Raw genomic sequence first — 16823 nt, forward strand, 5'->3', positions numbered from 1 at the left:
CGCAGTAGCAGCGGCTTTTAGCCAGCAATCGAACAAAGACGGTCACTGCATTGGGCGCTTTCAGATGTGCTTCCACCGCCGTCTGGAATGCTCTTCCGTTTGATGTTAGGAAGCCACTGGGGCTATCCACTTGTACATCATCTATATTGAAAACTCATTTCTTTCTAACTGCTTTTGGTGTTAGTTTGTTCTCATTCCCCTGCACCTCCAATTAATACGGTTAGCTATGTATGGTGCGAAAGAAGTGCATCATTAATGCATAGTTCTATTCTTAAGGCTCGTGATACGGTTATTGAACAAGATGAGCAAGTATATTTGTTTTATGATGTACACAATAGGATATATGTCGAATTTCTCAGGAAGTGTTTTGTTTCGTCACATCACGAAACGTCAAACGTTGAGAACTGTCCCATCAATGGATGGTCACATGATGGTCACGAGGCATCCTAAACGGAATCAAACCACGACCACGGCGAACCATCGCACAAACGTCTCACCCCACCACAAACCGTCGCACCGCGGCTCGTCCCACGCCCACTGCTCACCGGGCGACGTGGACGACCACAGCCGGGGACCGCGGCGCATGAGGTGGGGACTCTGCACCGCGCCGTGCCAGGGCGAGCCCAGATCCAGCTGCGGCCTGAGCGGCAACTCCATCACCGCTCCTACTTGACCGACGCCACCACCGGCTCCCATGTCTGCGCCACCCAAGTCCGGCGTGAACGGCGGGCTTGGCGGGAGGCGCAGGTCGGCCGGAGTGGAGGGGGCCTGGGCAGGGCCGAGCCTCCCCGCGACGCTCGGGGGCAGCGGCTGCACCAGGGGGCGCATCCTGGCGGCGTGCGGCATGTGCAGCGGTGTGCAACCTGCGGTGGGAGGAAACCGTCGGTAGGTCGGTGGGCGGAGGGCACCGGTAACGATCACAAGCTGCGATCGCACAAAAAAAAAGACCTTCGCTGTACCCTGGGCTCGCCAGGAGAAGGCTGCGCGGCAAAGGGTGGATTCCATCTCTTCCGTATGTATGGGATAACGCTCCAAGACGTTTGCTACGTTACGGGAGCACCATTTTAAACGCGAGCATTGTTGTTGCTGTTTGTTGTTATTGGGTACCGGGGAGGCAGGCTTGGTCAGGAGCGTCTGGGCCCGGGAGGCCGCCCTTGGACAGCTGGTTGGTGGGCAGATCCTGGCGGGCGACGAGACGGTGAGCGAGCTCGGTGAGCAGGGAGAGGCACGTGGAGCTCACCATCGTCCACGTGTGTGGGCGACCACCTGCGTCGCACGCGGGTTGGGGAAAAAGAGGGTCATGTGACCTGCCCAGGTGATTGATCATCTGCTCACCCACACACTCACTCATTAATTAATTTTGCATTTCGCCAATCCATTCTAAACTAAACTATTTTAGTTTTACCAGGTAAGGCCCACTGAGCTATATATCTCTTTTTCAGAGGTGACCTGGACATAAACAGTAGCTCAATGAAGTGGCTTACCTTGTGTAAATTTAAAGCAGCCAAATACTCAAAACGCATATTTCTAAATGTGGAGGGAAAAACCGGAGGACTAGGAAAAAAATACACGTGACCACAGGGTGAATATGCAAACTCCAAATATACAGGCGTCAGGGTCGGGATCGAACCCATGACCTTTTGTATACCAGGCAAGGTAGTTCACATCTCGCCACCGCGGGGGGACCATTCAATCACTCACCAACCGATTCACACATGAACCTTCTCACCTGCTCATTCAACCGCCCTCTTGGTTAATAATCTTCTCACCCACACAAGCTCACTCAATAACTACCTCCCAAATGTATTTTCTCTCGCTCAGTTATTCACCTATTCAGTCGATCATTCGCTCACCCACACAATCACTCATTTAGCTATTAATCATATCACACGTGAACACCCTCACTCACACATTCACTAGGTTTATCACTCATTCAACTGTTCACTCATTCACTCTCACTGCATCACACTTGAACCCTCCCATCTCCTCACTTACCTACCTACAGGGCCAACCGTTCGCTATCACACACCTCTTGTCACTCACTAATCTCTTCTCGCGCACTCACCCGCTAACGCCAGGAGCTAACCAAGTCACTCAGCTTCCATGACCAGCGGGAGTGGTGAGGGTAAGTGCTGTGAAACACTAACCGGGCTGGCTCAGACTGAATATCTGCTGACGTCGACCGGGAGAATATTGGGCCAGAATGGACAAGTCCTGGAGAGCCAGATGCTGTAAAACAACAACAATTATTAAGATGTATATAGCATCCATAATACAGGTTTTTTTTGGGGTTAGATCGTATAAATATATAAATGTGTCGTTAAAACCCTTCTCCACCCGACACAGCCAATTAATTAGTAAGGTTTGTAATGTAAACAGAACATGCCAATTCATTACTAGTACAGCACACTGATGTGGTGAGCAAAGCCACAACATTTACAATTTGAGTGCAACGTTTCGGCAGTAATTACAACTAGCCTCGTCAGGCGACAGCCAGAGAGAAAGCCTACGTGTTAAAATTATGTATATAGCATCTCTACAGACCCTGATCCAATTCATATTTTCATTGAATTTTTATCCACAATTTCATCCCAATTGTGCCATCGTTAGGTGTCACGTCAAGAGGCAAAGAATCCATTTGAAACTCCCACAAAGCACTGCGAACCTTCGTGGCAGCGGATGTCAAGGAGTTACCTTTTTGAGATTGGCCTCTGATCACACGCAGTAGTTTTGCGGCACTTTCCCACACATCATGCAGCAGAGAGTAATGTTTTTCGCCTGACAGCGAAAATATAATCAGTAATTCTCCGAGCTGCAATTTAGCCAAAATAATCACAGACGCTAAATGTATGCCATCGTTTTTTTTGTGTGTGCAGTCGTTGGTCACCTGGCTGAGACCATAAACTCACTACACTTGAGAACCCGGTGTAATGTGCATCAATCACGAATGGTGTCACAACCCTCTTCTCGCCCCCCCCCACCCACACCCCGTCCCTCCCGGTTGGTATGGCCCAGGCGAGAGTGCTGTAGATTGGCGGGGCCGGTTCACCTTCACAATGGACGGGGGGTTGGAGGCCAGGACGGCAGGCAGACACATCTCCGCCTCCTCTGGGAAGCTGCTTTCCACAAAGAAGACGTGGGGCTGTGGGCACAGGGGAGGCACGGTGGGGATAACAAGTGCAGATGTATGCACGCATGTATGTTGGAACTTATTTCGCACCATACGTAGCCAGCCGTGATAATCGGAGGTGCGGGGGAACGACAGCAAACTAAACACAAAAAGCAGTTCAAAAGAAATGAGTTTTCAATCTAGATTATTTAAAAGTGCATAGCTCCACTGCCTTCCTAATATCGGAAGAGCATTCCAAACGGCCGCAGAAGCACATCTGAAAGCACGCGATGCAGTGAGGTTAGTCAAGGTCAAGAGGTCATCTTGGCCAGTGTTGTTGATGCGCTGCACCACCGTCTTTGTTCCATGGCCAGCCAAAAGACGCCGCTGCGAGGACGACCGGAGTTCGTGTGGCGATGGTTTATGCATCTTGACGAGTTCAGGACACGCGCGCGCGCACTGCTGAAACATGGTCGAGCTGTGGCGCTATCGCCGCTCGTTGCAGAGGTTCGCGTTCTCAAAGCCGGCAGGCCACCCTGGTTAATACTGCGGTTGTGTATTAACTGTAAAAAAAAAACATAAGCCATCTGCTCCACAGCAAATGTAAAAATGTATTGTGACGTCACGTGCGCTGGCGTCAACTGACGGTCTAAATTTGCCGAATTTGAAAAATTACTCCGAAATCTGGTCATTTGGAAACAGAATAGCGATCATCGCCCTCAACTGCAAAAAGTGATTAGGCCTCCCTCCTGAAAGAAGTAATGAGACTCACGGTCAGTGAGGCTGTCTTGAGTAAAAAGCATTCTGAATAACTAGGGGTTGTTCGGAGGCTCCTGTGGCGCCCCTCACAAACATTTACGGCCTTCGGCCAGGAATGTCATGAAAAAATTTGCACGCGAACAACACATTCACGCAAGCACCCGATGCTCCGTTTTGAAGTTTTAAAATGAAACATATTTTGAATTGTATTATGTTTTGAATTAGATAATTGTATTACTTCACGAAAAGCTTATATCATTTTACATCTGGAATACTTAATTGAAAACGACATTTCGTGTGAATTTCCTCTCGTCGTTAAGTAGATGGCCTTGCTGGGGGTTTGGTTCGATGCAGACTTTCACCCGCCCCTCTATAGCCCCGCCAAGCGTTGGTTTGGCTGCTTGGTCCCGGTCACGTGACGCACTTCAACCAATCCATGCCACGTTAGTCACAGAATGACAAAATGACAGAATCACAGACCAGGGTGTTTATATATTAGGATAATTGTCATTCTATAAAAGTTAACACATTCGAACTTTCCACATGTCCTCACAAATGTGTCGGGGCAGCCCGGGGCACACAGACAAGGTGTTCGTCTACAATATGACAGCTTACGTGCTTTGCGTGTCGAGTCTTCTCCTGCCAGAAGCAGTTCCATGATCATGGCACCTCGGTGGCGAGCAGCGGAGCAAAAGGTGTACGGATCCGTGATGACAAGGGGAGCAAAGGGGCTCTCACCTCGGTGGAGAAGATCCGCAGCAGGGCCCAGGACAGGTACCAGGTGAGCAGCACGAAGGCCCCGGCCAGCCACGTCTCGTACAGCAGGGGCACGTCCAGCAAGCCGCTCACAGAGTCCAGCCTCGACACCGAACTGTCAACAAACACAGATTAGCCTACATACACCGCTGGGCCAAAAGTGCTGTTAGCGAGCACCTTTGAAGGCCGGCATAGTGCACGAGGGCTGGTGTGGCCAGAAACCACACCACTGGCCGCCTTTGTCTCCCCAGTTCTCGTGTTTGCATGGCGCACCGTGTAGGTTCGGATATTCCCCACTAATGTTAACCATGAGCGGGGAACGAACTTAGGTTGTCAGGTTTGTGGTGCAGCACGCGAACCACAACACTGTGCTACCGCTCCGTAACAACAACCGGCATGACGCTTGTTCCAGTATGTGCACTTTAAGGTCACGTGAAGTGTCGAATGTCCGCTGGCAGGAGGTCACGGGACAGACCCAGGTGCCATGGGTTGACTAAGACGACTGGCAGATGCACCACCTGTGCGCCCCCGACTGTGCCACATACACACAGCCCACTCCCCGAGTGCAGCATTTATTCGACACCTACCCACACACGCACGCCCACTACGCACCCATATACGCATTCACAAGCACAAATGCATGCGCGCGTACTCAAGCACACAAGATTAAAATTATCACATGCTCGAAGCATGGTGCTTGACATGTGGTTTGATTCCCATCACAGCCACCAGTTTATCCAGGTTCCATTCACTCAATCGGTCACTCACTCACCACCCGTCACACACAGGAATTGTGTTTGCTCACTCACTCAATCATCCACTCAGGCTCCCCACCAACAATTCAATAACTTGATCGATCACTCACCCACCCAGCCAATCACTCACCCAGCCACTCACTTCTCACCTCTACAAAGTCAGTTACTCACTGGCTTGCGCGCTTGCTCAATCACCCTCTCATACACCCAGCCATTCTCACTTGCTCACTCACGTACTTACCCTGTTATCTACCCAGGCATTCATGCACCCACTCTCCCTCCCTCCGATCTAAGCCATGGGCTCACTCACTCGCCAACTCACCTCCCACTCGCTCAGAATCACACGAGAAGACAGGACATCTCTCACCTGTCCAGGTGGAGGTCAAATGCTGCCATGACCCACCCTCGCGGCCACTTGCCTAGAAAAAACAAAAAACAAACAGCGGTTGTTTTTTTGTACAACTTAGCAGCAACTGGTGATTTTAACTTATCACTCTAGCCCGACTATCTGAACCTTCGAATATCACTCCCTCTGATACGTGCATTTTCACAGGGTAGCGCAGTCTCTTCCAATCCAAATACCGACCAGATTTATGCCTGCTTAGCTTCCGAGATCTGACAGGATCGGACACTTTCAAGACAATTTGATTGGAAACAAAACAAAGACCTAAAGCCAATGACAGGGGGTGGTGCAGTGCATCAACAAGACTGGCAATGATGACCTCTTGACCTTGACCATCCTCACTACATCGCGCGCTTTCAGATGCGCTTCTGTGGCCGTCCGGAACGCTCTTCCTTCTGATATTAGGAAGTCACTGTAGCTATGCACGTTTAAATAATCTTGATTGAAAACTAATTTCTTTAGAAGTGCTTTTTGTGCTAGTTTGTTGTACTTTCCCTGCATCTGCGATTAGCACGGATGGCTACGTAGCGTGCAAAACAAGTTAAACACATATACATACAATAGTTACAGTGATGACCACAAAGGGTGTTTTTAATTGACGAATGCCATGTGCAGTGGCTTAGCTATGGATCATAATATTGAATTATACTGGAGGAATCCGATGAGCTATGAAGCTCTTTTTCACAAATGTCCAGTAGCTGAGGGGTGTGCCGGCAGCACGAATGCACCAGGGCCTAGGGCCAGAGGGGGCCGTGGCGGCCTACCAAGACGTTGGTGGGAGTTTGGGGAAAATTGGTCCGAACGTGGAGGTCTTAGTTTTTATTGAACTCCTGGACGCCTTGCACCAGGGCCCTATGCCAACCACGCTGTGCGACTCGCCACACGCAGTTGACTTCTCCGCCGTGTTCCCCCGCCGTACCAAGCAGGAAGTAGAGAAGGCAGTAGTAGCGCAGCAGCCGCAGGGACTGGGCGGCGCTGTGGGTAAGGATGCGTGGCAGCAGCGCTCGGAATCGCCGGTACTTGTACATCTGCGGGATGGCGAAGCAAGGGTGGTGCGGAAGGGGGACGGAGGGGGGGGGGATTGCCATTTTTGAACAACAAGAATACACATCGGGCAAAGAACACTGGGATGTGATTGCAGCTGATAAGGTGCGTTCGCCATGCTGCAAAAATGACTCAAACAGCGTAAAGTCTTTAAATGCATACACAGGAGAAATGGAACACTTACTGGGCTGCCATTACAACTGAGAACGCATCCGCGTGCTGTAAACACAGTTGGCACTAGGATTTGTATCATTAAAGGCAGGCAGGGAACATTGGGATTCAACTGCGACTGGGAGTGTGCTTTTCTGCAGCGTGCTGCGAAAAAAACTAGCAAGACGGGTTTGCGTATTATAACAAAAACACAAAGAACACCAGGCTGCGATTGCAACCGAGTGTGTGTTCCCCATGCTGCATGCTGCAAAAAGGGGTTGCACAGTGGTGGGGGGGGGAGTTTGTGTCTTTAAACGAGAACACGAAACACTGGGCTGCATTGCAAGCTAGCGCGTTCTCCTGCTGCACAAAGAAGCCGGTTAGGCTAAGGGGCTGTACATGAACAAGATCATTATTATTCGCCAAAATCTTCCCGCGCCTCTGATTAGCACGGTTGGCTACGTACGGTGTGCGAAAGAAGTTCAACATGCATATTTACTTCCACCCGCCCCTTTTTTCCCTCCCCCCACATGTATAAACTCCCACTTCCTCCCCCAACGGAAGACCCCGTCAAGGAGGGCACCGGGCATCCCCCCCCCCACCACCTATGCACGACCAAGCGGTGAAAGTTACCCCCTCGCTTTTTCTGTCCCCTCCCCCCAGAAACCATTGACGCGTTGAACCGGGCGTTGTGTGCTTACCGCAATAAAAACATGAATAAAAAACACCCATACATCATCATTGCTACTGCAGGCGGAGTGCGATGTGTGGATGGGTGGGTGCGATGGGGGCCACCTGTATGGCGGGGAACGGTACGTAGTACATGTGGCTGTGGAAGTAGAGGAAGCTGTAGGTGGCGCCCACGAAGCCCCCAAAGAGCAGCACGAAGAGGTGTCGCTCGCTCAGGCACTCGCCAACAGGGCTGCAGCACAAAGACAAAGATCCCCCATGTAGCCTTAACCGACTGTTGGGGCAAGTGCTGTCAGCGAGCACCTAAGAGGGCGGTCAGCACCACGCCTGCGAGCCTTCGTCTCCCCCAGTGGCGATGTTTTACACATTGCTCCAGGAACTCATTTGAGGCTGAGTCAACCTAGGGGAGGCCCAGGACTGGTTCAGATACGTGTCACTGGTGTTGGCCGTGAGCGAGGATCGAACTCGGGTCACTGGGTTCGTAGGGGAGCGTGCCAACCACGACACCTACTTCTCCCCATTTCACCACACATGCACGTACACACACACACACTAGGATAAACACACATTCAAGTACACAAGAGATGCATGCATGCACACAAAAGAAGTGTGAAGGGGGTGACAGTGATAAGATTACAGGCTCGCATCTTTATCACCTTTTAAAAATGACACGTCGTTCATGGGGGTTGTTTGACCATACTTCACCACGCTGCTAAAGTGCGGATTTATGAAAATATTTAAAATAATGGTTTGACGGTGATGCGCAAACATTACTCTCAGTGCCATGGTGAGCGGGGAAAACGCTGGACCAGGGGTCACTTGAAGGGATCTCAGGGGTAGCTCTGTTATATCAACTTCCGTGGTTTGTTCTCAAACAGGGAGGGGGTTGCATTGCTCTGCGAGATGTCTAAATGGATCCTTTGCATCATCACGCCACCATCACGAATTTACATGGAGCGAGATGTTAACTTCCTCGCCTGGTTGTGGGTTCGATCCCGACCGTGACGCCTGCCGTATATTTGGAGTTTGCGTGTTCTCTCTCTCTCTCTCTCGCTCGCTCCCTGTGGTCGCGTGGATTTTTCTCCGGATCCTCCAGTTTTTCACCTCCACATCTAAAATCAAGGCGCCTTCAGAGTATTCGGCTGCGAAACATTTCCACGTGATAAGCCGCTTCGTTGAGCTATCATTTCAGATAGCCAGTGCGCTTCTGAAAAAGAGCTATATAGCTCAGCGGGATTTACCGGGTAAAATAAAAAAAAATAGCTTACTTGAGTATAAAATTGGAGAAAAGGAAAAATAGTAAACAATCAAAAAAACGTCTCCTCGCTCAAAGGGCCATGGCGCAGCCCTCGCCGTCAACAGCACCAAACCACCTTTCAACAATTCCACATTCCCACGGCAGGGGCCAATTCCTCCACCCCCCCCCCCCCCGCCACTACTCGCCTGTGCTGCGCGCCGCACGTGATGCTCGGCGCCCGGTAGGCGCCACCAGCGGTGAGGACGGCGCACCACGCGGCGAGCAGGCCGGCCACAGTGTGTGCGGCGCAGTGCAGCACGCGGTGAGGACTCACGGCACCGGCGAGCGCGCCCAGCGGCGTGCACGGCACCAGCGCCACCACTGGGAGGAAGGGGAGGCAGGGGAGCAAGCGTCAGAAGTCTGCTACTACGGAGGGGGGAAGGGGGGGGGTGGCTGGGGGTGGGCGGTCGCTTGCTACGGCCTCTATAGGTTCCACGTGTGGCGCGACATGCATAGTCGATCAATCATTTCGAAGCTGGACTAATTGTGATCGCAGCCTCTTGTTATGGGGGGGGTGGTTCAGTATGTCGCAAATAATTAATTAACGTATAAGTAATTATGATGAACGACATTTACAAGGAATTAGCACCTGACGTATATGTTCAAAATGGCGTGTGATGAGCTTCTGACAAACTACTAAAACATCTACAATTCAATATTGACCGTTTAATAACACTTTAAAAACGACTACATGTACTGTACAGGATAAATTAATAGCGAACCACTTTCTAAGAAAAGATGGAAGGCTAATTCTCACATTCAAGATTTCGGGGATAATTCTTACGGTCTTGAAGAATTTATTCGTTTCTTCTGTAAAATTTAATTGAAAACCCAGAATTGAGTGAACGAGCAGAGCCAGAGAGAGCAAGAAAGAGATGGAGCAAAGCTTGTCCACCCATTTGGGCCGAGCCACCTTCATGACCAATGATGAATTATCTATACCTGCACCTACGATTAGCACAGTTGGCTACGTACGGCGCGAAAAAAAGTTCAACATACATAAATCTACGGGACCATTTTATGCCGGTGTAACGGTATAGCGCAGGCTGCTGGCGGAAAAGGGTAACTGCGGTGTACGGAAGTACTCGTGCCAGCAGGCCACAGTATAGACGAGAGGGGGACATCTAGGCAAAAGATCAAAGAAGGGGCCCATCAGGAAAGTGCCGGGAATCCGCGAGTAGGTTCCAGAAGAGGGGCGTGATCGGGGCGGAGCAAGGCCACGCTGGGAGCATAAGAGGGGGCCCTGAGCGGGAGCTCGGGGCTGTTGCTGGAAGTGGAATCCCCGTCGTGGCTGTTCAAGACCATTGTCGTCACCATCTCATCGTCGTCGCCATCTCCTCAACGTCGTCTCCGTCTTCACCATTCCGGAGTGCTGTTAGTCAGACAGCCTACCAACTGTTCTTTTAAGTAGTACCGCCCGCCGACAATAGACGGTCTTAATTATAAGTGTTCACCCACGTAGGGTGTGTATCTATCCCGATGGTGCTTGTTAAATAAAGTGCGTCACTACACCGGTATCAAAATTACGGAAAATGAACAGGCTCAACCGCTCAATCCAAGCTACCAATGCTTTGATATTTGCATTGCCTCTGTGTTGTTCGCCTGTTGGCGTTGTTCTCTGGTCTAGCACTGGTGGTGAGTCAAGACAAAAAAGGAGGCTGTTTCTGGTGTAGGCAAATTATTTTTTAAAAACAATGCATACATTGTCAAAGCTTGTTCGTTTGCATGCTTTATCACAAGCATGTGGTAAAGCATACTTGTTGCATTGCAATAGGTATCAATTTGGTGTTTGAACATCTTAACACCTCCTGTATTATTTTGGGAAAGGGTAAAAGCCTATTATTATTTTTTACAACTTACATCACATGTCAAACGATTTAAAGGGAACCCCCAGTTGCAGCCATGCCTGTGAAGACAAGGTCACTCAGAACCTGGCCTGTGAGCGGGGATCCGCCAGCAGTGGGCATTAATTGACGCTTTGTGTAATTCCCATTGGATATTTTTTTGGCGAGGACTATGTTCCCACGTTTTAATTGTCGCAGTGGGTCGACTCTATAAACAATTATAAACTGTTCTTATTTCAACAGGTAAGGCCCACTGAGCTATTAAGTTCTCATTCAGAAGCGACCTGGCCCCCAAATGATAGCTCAACGAAGTGGCTTGTCAAGTGGAAATTTATAGCGGCCAAATACTCCGAACGTGTGTGGAGGAAAAAACCGAAGGACCCGGAGAAAAATCTACGTGACCACGAGGAGAACATACAGCAGGCATCGTCAGGGTCAGGATTGAACCCACGACCTCCCACCCATATACCAGGTGAGGTAGTTTAACATCTCGCCAGCGTGGCGCCCTCTTCCCTCCGAATAGATGCTTCTGCGGGAGTTCTCTGGGAAACGGAGGGAGGCAGGGGGCAGCGAGGGAGGCCTCGTGAGGTGTGCCGGTTGTGGCGGGAGACGCCGGGGCTGACCCGTGTAATTCCTCGAGTCGAACGCCGACACCAGCAGCAGCATTAGCGACAGCAGCGTCAAGGTGAATAGGACGTGGGAGCTGGCGAGCTCACTCAGGGTGTCTGCACACACACACACACACAGAGACACACAGACACACAGACATGTGCATGAACTGCCATTGGCCACTAAATGGCAGAGGTGTCACCATGGTACTTGTGCCAGACTAGGTGTACTTTGAGATCCAGGTGCTTTGGGTTAAGTGACTCAGGTGAATGCTAGATAAACCACCTGCGCTCTCTACTGTGCTAAACATATATACACGCACACACACATAGATATAACTCAGAAACAGACAAACAAAGATAGCCCAGGTGAAATTTAACAGGCTAGTTGGGCAATTGCTGTTGGCAAGCACTTATTAAGGCCGGAACGAAACACGAGGGGGTGGTGAGGCCAACACCATTCCCTGCCACCTCTCTATCCCGAGTGCGGACGTTTTGTGTTTCTTTAACACACCGCACCACATATTCATTTATAGACGAGTCCATCTTAGGGAGGCTCAGGACAGGTTGAGACATTTGTCGCTGACGTTTGCTGTGGCCAGGAGGAAGTGAACTCACGGTTTATGGGTTTGTAGCACGGTGCATTAACCACTAACACTACCGCTCTCCCCAAAAACAAAGATCTCCCGTATAACCTGTAATAGATTTTTGGGGCAAGTGCTGTTAGCGAGCAGCACCTATGATGGCCGGCACGGCACACGAGGGGGTGGGTGGCCAACACCAAGCCCGGCCGCCTTTATCTCCCCAGTGGTGATGTTTACACACCACACACTCATTTGAGGCCCAATCGACCTAGGGGAGGCCATTGACCGCTTATGATAATCGTCACCAGTGTTGGTCGTGAGCGTGAACCGAACACCGATTGCCGGGTTAGTAGCGCAGCGCGCTAAGCACTACACCACCGCTACCCACATACACAAAGACTCCCCGTGTAGCCTTAACAAGCTGTTGGGGCGAGTGCTGTTAGCGAGCACCTATGAAGGCCGACATGGCACACAAGGGGGTGGAGTGGCCTGCACACACACACTCACTCTCGTACACGTGCGATGCAGCAGGAACAAAGGCGGCACCCATTTTAGTCTCCATAAACCACGGAGTCAAGTGGCGCCGAGTGAACAGGAGCTCCGATAGTGATGGAGATGCTCGGCGTACGAGGGTGTGGAAGGCTCAAGAGCACTCGCCCTCTCTTTCACTCTGTGATGCCACAACACTAATGGCACTTGGGCCAAGATTAAAAAAAAATCACCACGTTCAGTATGCCACTCAGGTTTCTTTTTGTTGCAAATTTTGTCAAGGAGAAATACCCACCCCCCCCCTCCCCTCTAACTTTATCCAGATTGTGCTGTCAGCATCATGTCATCATACAAAGAATCGGTTCGGAACTCTTGTAGAGCAGCAAGTACCTCCATGATACAACGACCCGTGGAAGTAGATATCAGGGAACAAATTCTGCAAGTGACGTCTCATCAACACAGTAGAGGCCAGCACTTTCGCACCTGCTATGCCACGGACTGTTTGTCGTATTAAACCAAGAGAGTATTTTAAATTATAAGAGACAGAAATTGAGTAAATTTAAGTGCAAAGCCAAATTTAACGTGATGGGTTAGTTTAACACGTAGGCTTTTGCGACCAATATTATCCATAATAGAGGGGGTTTTTTTTGTTAGATCACGTAAATATATGGGTTAGTGTGTGTGCAATCATTGGTGTCTGGGTTGAGAGCATTAAGTTGCTATGCTCGAAAATCCCGTGCATTCTGTCCCTTGGCTGCCACTCAGTCATTTGTCTCGGCTACCAGCTATCATCCATCGTAGCCGAGTGTCAAGGTGGTTCAGCGGTAGGGCGAGAGACTCCCAATCGCAAGGTTGCAACAGGATGCCGCGATGGCGAGATGGTAACTGCCTCGCCTGGTATACAGGAGGTCGGGAGTTCAATCCCGACCCTGATGATCCCTGTATATTTGGAGTTTGCATGTTCTCCCCAATTTGTATGGATTTTTGTCTGGGTCCTCGGATTTTTCCCTCCACATTTAGAAACATGCTTTTAGAGTACTTGGCTGCTAGAAATTTCCACGTGATAAGCCACTTCATTGGGTGATTATTTGTGGCCAGGTCGTTCCTGAAAAAGAACCATATAGCTCAGTGGGCCTTACCTGTTAAAATAAAAAATGCTTTAGTTTTTGTTTAGTTTCATTGGTAGGAAAGTTAACAGTGGTTGTCCTTGGCCCCACCATAATAATGTTGAATCTCCACCACTTGCTCAGCATTATAAATACAAATAGGGCAAGGCCACCGTCTCAATTGTAAATAACTTGACTCAAGCGACGTGTCCTGCCCAAACCCATTTACCCAACCGTCTAAACCCAACTTTTTATTTTACTAGGTAAGGCCCCCTGAGCTATCTAGCTCTTTTTCAGAAGCAATCTGGCCACAGGTCACAGCTCAACTAAGTGGCTTATCACGTGTAAATTTTGAGCGGCCAAATACTCTAAGCGCACTTTGATTCTAGATGTGGAGGGAAAAACCGGAGGACCCGGAGAAAAATCCACGTGACCACGGGGAGAGAGATTCAAACTCCAAATTTACCGGCATCGGGGTCGGGATCAAACCCACGACATCCTGTATACCTGGCGAGGTGACGAACATCTCGTCACCGCAGCGCCCTCTTATGGGCCACAAGCGAGCACGTTCCCACACAATAGGCGCTCGCAAACAATGGGTCGTGCGAGAGTGCGCGGGGTTGCTCTGACCGGCGACCCAGAGCAGGGGGTGGAGGGGGTCGAGGCGGGCGAGGGCCAGGTAGGCGGCGGTGAACGCGGGCAGCATCAGTACGGCCCACGCCACCGCGGCCGCCACACGCCAGCGGAGCTCCTGCAACGCACGCGGAGAAGCAAGGGGAGAGAGGGGACGACATCAAAGACATTTATCCCCCCCCCCCGCCGCCCCCGTGTAACTGCTGGGGCAAGTGCTGTTTGCGAGCACTCTCACGAAGGCCGTCATGGTAACACGAGGAAGTCAGTCGGTAGCCCGCACATCACGCCCGGCCGCCTTCGTCTTCCTAGTGGCGCTGCTTAAAACATCCCAACAGGTACTCGTTTGAGGCCGAGTCGACCTAGGGGGAGGTCCCAGGACCGGTTCAGATAATCGTCACCGGTGTTGGCGAACTCGGCTCGCCCCGTTCATAGACTGCTGCCCTACCGCTCCCCATACACAGCAAAAGACAAAGATCCCCCGTGTAGCCTAAACAGACTGTTGGGGCAAGCGCTGTCAGCGAGCAGCACCTACGAAGGCCGGCACGGCACACGAGGGGGTGGGTGGCCCAAACAAGCACGCCCGACCGCCTTTGTCTCCCCAGCGGCGATGTTTGCACATCGCACCAGGTACTAATTTGAGGCCGAGTCGACCTAGGGGGAGGTCCCAGGACCGGTTTAGATACTCCTCACTGGATGTTCGGTGGCCGTGATGGGAAATCGAACTCGGGTCGCCGGGTTTAGTGACGAAACCTCCGGTGGGTACCGGCAAGACGACCCGCTCATGGGGGGGGGAGGGGGGGGACTCACAAGAGCCGTCAATACTCTTTGGTTCTATTCGGTAAAGTCACGTAGGTAAAAAATAAAACAAAAATCACGACGTTTCGGCCACAACACAAGTAGCCTTCTTCAGGTGAAGGAACAGAACTGTCGGGACGACAGAGTTCTGTCACGTAGGTAAAATAAAACAAAAATCACGACGTTTCGGCCACAACACAAGTATCCTTCTTCAGGTGAAGGAACAGAACTGTCGGGACGACAGTTCTGAAGAAGGCTACTTGTGTTGTGGCCGAAACGTCGTGATTTTTGTTTTTATTTTTTTACCTACGTGACTTTGCCGAATAGAACCAAAGAGTATTGATCCTTGCAGTCACGAAAGCTTCAGATCTAGAGACGAGCCGTCAACTTCACAGCCGAGTCCAACAACTCGGCCCGTTGTTAACCTTTGTTACACGCACGGTTGGCTATGTAGGGTGCGAAAGAAGTTCAACATGCATTTGACGTGACGCAGGCGCGGTTTTAAACGTTGCTTTTGTTGTTGTTGCTGTTGTTGTTGAATGGCAAAAGCATTGCGACGCTTCTTGAGATGGGATAGTCACACCGCGTTCGAATTGTTAATTCTCACCCTCTGCAAAAACCAGTGCTTCGTGGCACCCATCGCGGCGGCGAGACGTGACGAGTGGACGAGACGAGGTGGGGAAGCGACGAGTTGGTATAGACGAGGTGAGGGCAGGACGAGGTGTGTGGAGAAGAAGGGGGGTCGGGTACAACGTAGAATTTTCAGACGAGATTAAGAAACGAGGATGTGGCGGGGGAAGAGAAACGAAGAGGCGAGGTAGAGTGAGCGTAGCGACGAGGTGGATACAGGAAGAGGTGTGGCGACGAGGTGAGTGGATACACGAGGTGGGTGAGGAGTACTCGTCCAAGACGAGGTGATGGTTGAGGACGACGTGGGGAGACGAGGTGGTAGAGACGAGGTGGTAGAGAGACGAGGAGGCGTAGAGACGAGGAGGTAGAGGCGAGGGGTAGAGAGACGAGGTGAGTGGATACACGAGGTGGGTGAGGAGTACTAGTCCAAGACGAGGTGTGTCGGGACGGGGTGATGGTTGAGGACGACGTGGATGGACGATGTGAGACGAGACGAGGTGGTAGAGAGACGAGGAGGCGCAGAGACGAGGAGGTAGAGGCGAGGGGTAGAGAGACGAGGTGGTAGAGAGACAAAGAGGCGTTAAGAGAGGAGATAGACGAGGTGAGGTTCCGGCCTCTTCACGCTTCCCTCATTCAAACCGCGCCGCGCTCCCGCTGCGGGCCGCCATGTTGCTCGGTGGGGTCCTCGCCTCTTGGGGCGTCCCGCGCGCTGCCTGCAGGACCCGGCGCCAAACACCGCCCCGTATCGCGATATCGCCCGTATCGCGATATCGCGATATCGCCCGTATCGCGATATCGCACGATATTAGCAAAAGCCACGCGATATTAGCGATACCACGCGAATATTAGCGATACCACGCAATTTTTGTATATTTTTTATTTCATTTCACCTTTATTTAACCAGGTAAAAATAAACCCTTGAATTTTGATTCAAAGCTTTCTTGACTGCAGGGATTCATATTTTTGGTTCTTTCGGTAGAAGGGAAACAATTAAATAATAAATAAAAAATTCTCGCGACGTTTCGACTGCAACACAAGCAATCATCATCAGGTGTGAAAACCCACGGCAAGAAATTTTGAAAAAAGTGGCGGTTTTTATATTTTTATTATTTTATTGTTACCCTTCTACGTGACTTTACCGAAATAACCAAGAATATAAACCCTTGAGTTT

At 50.8% G+C, this 16823-nt stretch overlaps 1 protein-coding gene across 1 annotated transcript in view; it reads right to left on the reverse strand.

Moving 5' to 3' along the window:
* Positions 1-16369, reverse strand: part of NDC1 (NDC1 transmembrane nucleoporin) — a 28325-nt gene extending 11956 nt beyond the window's left edge. Inside the window, exons 1-12 of the mRNA XM_076073896.1 lie at positions 15630-16369; positions 14225-14345; positions 11431-11532; positions 9064-9284; positions 7772-7966; positions 6702-6810; positions 5747-5798; positions 4607-4739; positions 3050-3142; positions 2148-2229; positions 1108-1266; positions 546-863 (exon numbers count right to left, since the gene is read on the reverse strand). Coding sequence (XP_075930011.1) covers positions 546-863; positions 1108-1266; positions 2148-2229; positions 3050-3142; positions 4607-4739; positions 5747-5798; positions 6702-6810; positions 7772-7966; positions 9064-9284; positions 11431-11532; positions 14225-14345; positions 15630-15662 — 1618 coding nt within the window. The 5' untranslated portion in view covers positions 15663-16369. The remainder of the gene's footprint in view (positions 1-545; positions 864-1107; positions 1267-2147; positions 2230-3049; positions 3143-4606; positions 4740-5746; positions 5799-6701; positions 6811-7771; positions 7967-9063; positions 9285-11430; positions 11533-14224; positions 14346-15629) is intronic.
* Between the last annotated feature and the right edge of the window lie 454 nt (positions 16370-16823).

This window comes from Petromyzon marinus, chromosome 44 (genome assembly GCF_048934315.1).
Source record: "Petromyzon marinus isolate PM22_M1 ecotype Great Lakes invasive population chromosome 44, UKy_Petmar_22M1.pri1.0, whole genome shotgun sequence".
Lineage (NCBI taxonomy): Eukaryota > Metazoa > Chordata > Hyperoartia > Petromyzontiformes > Petromyzontidae > Petromyzon > Petromyzon marinus.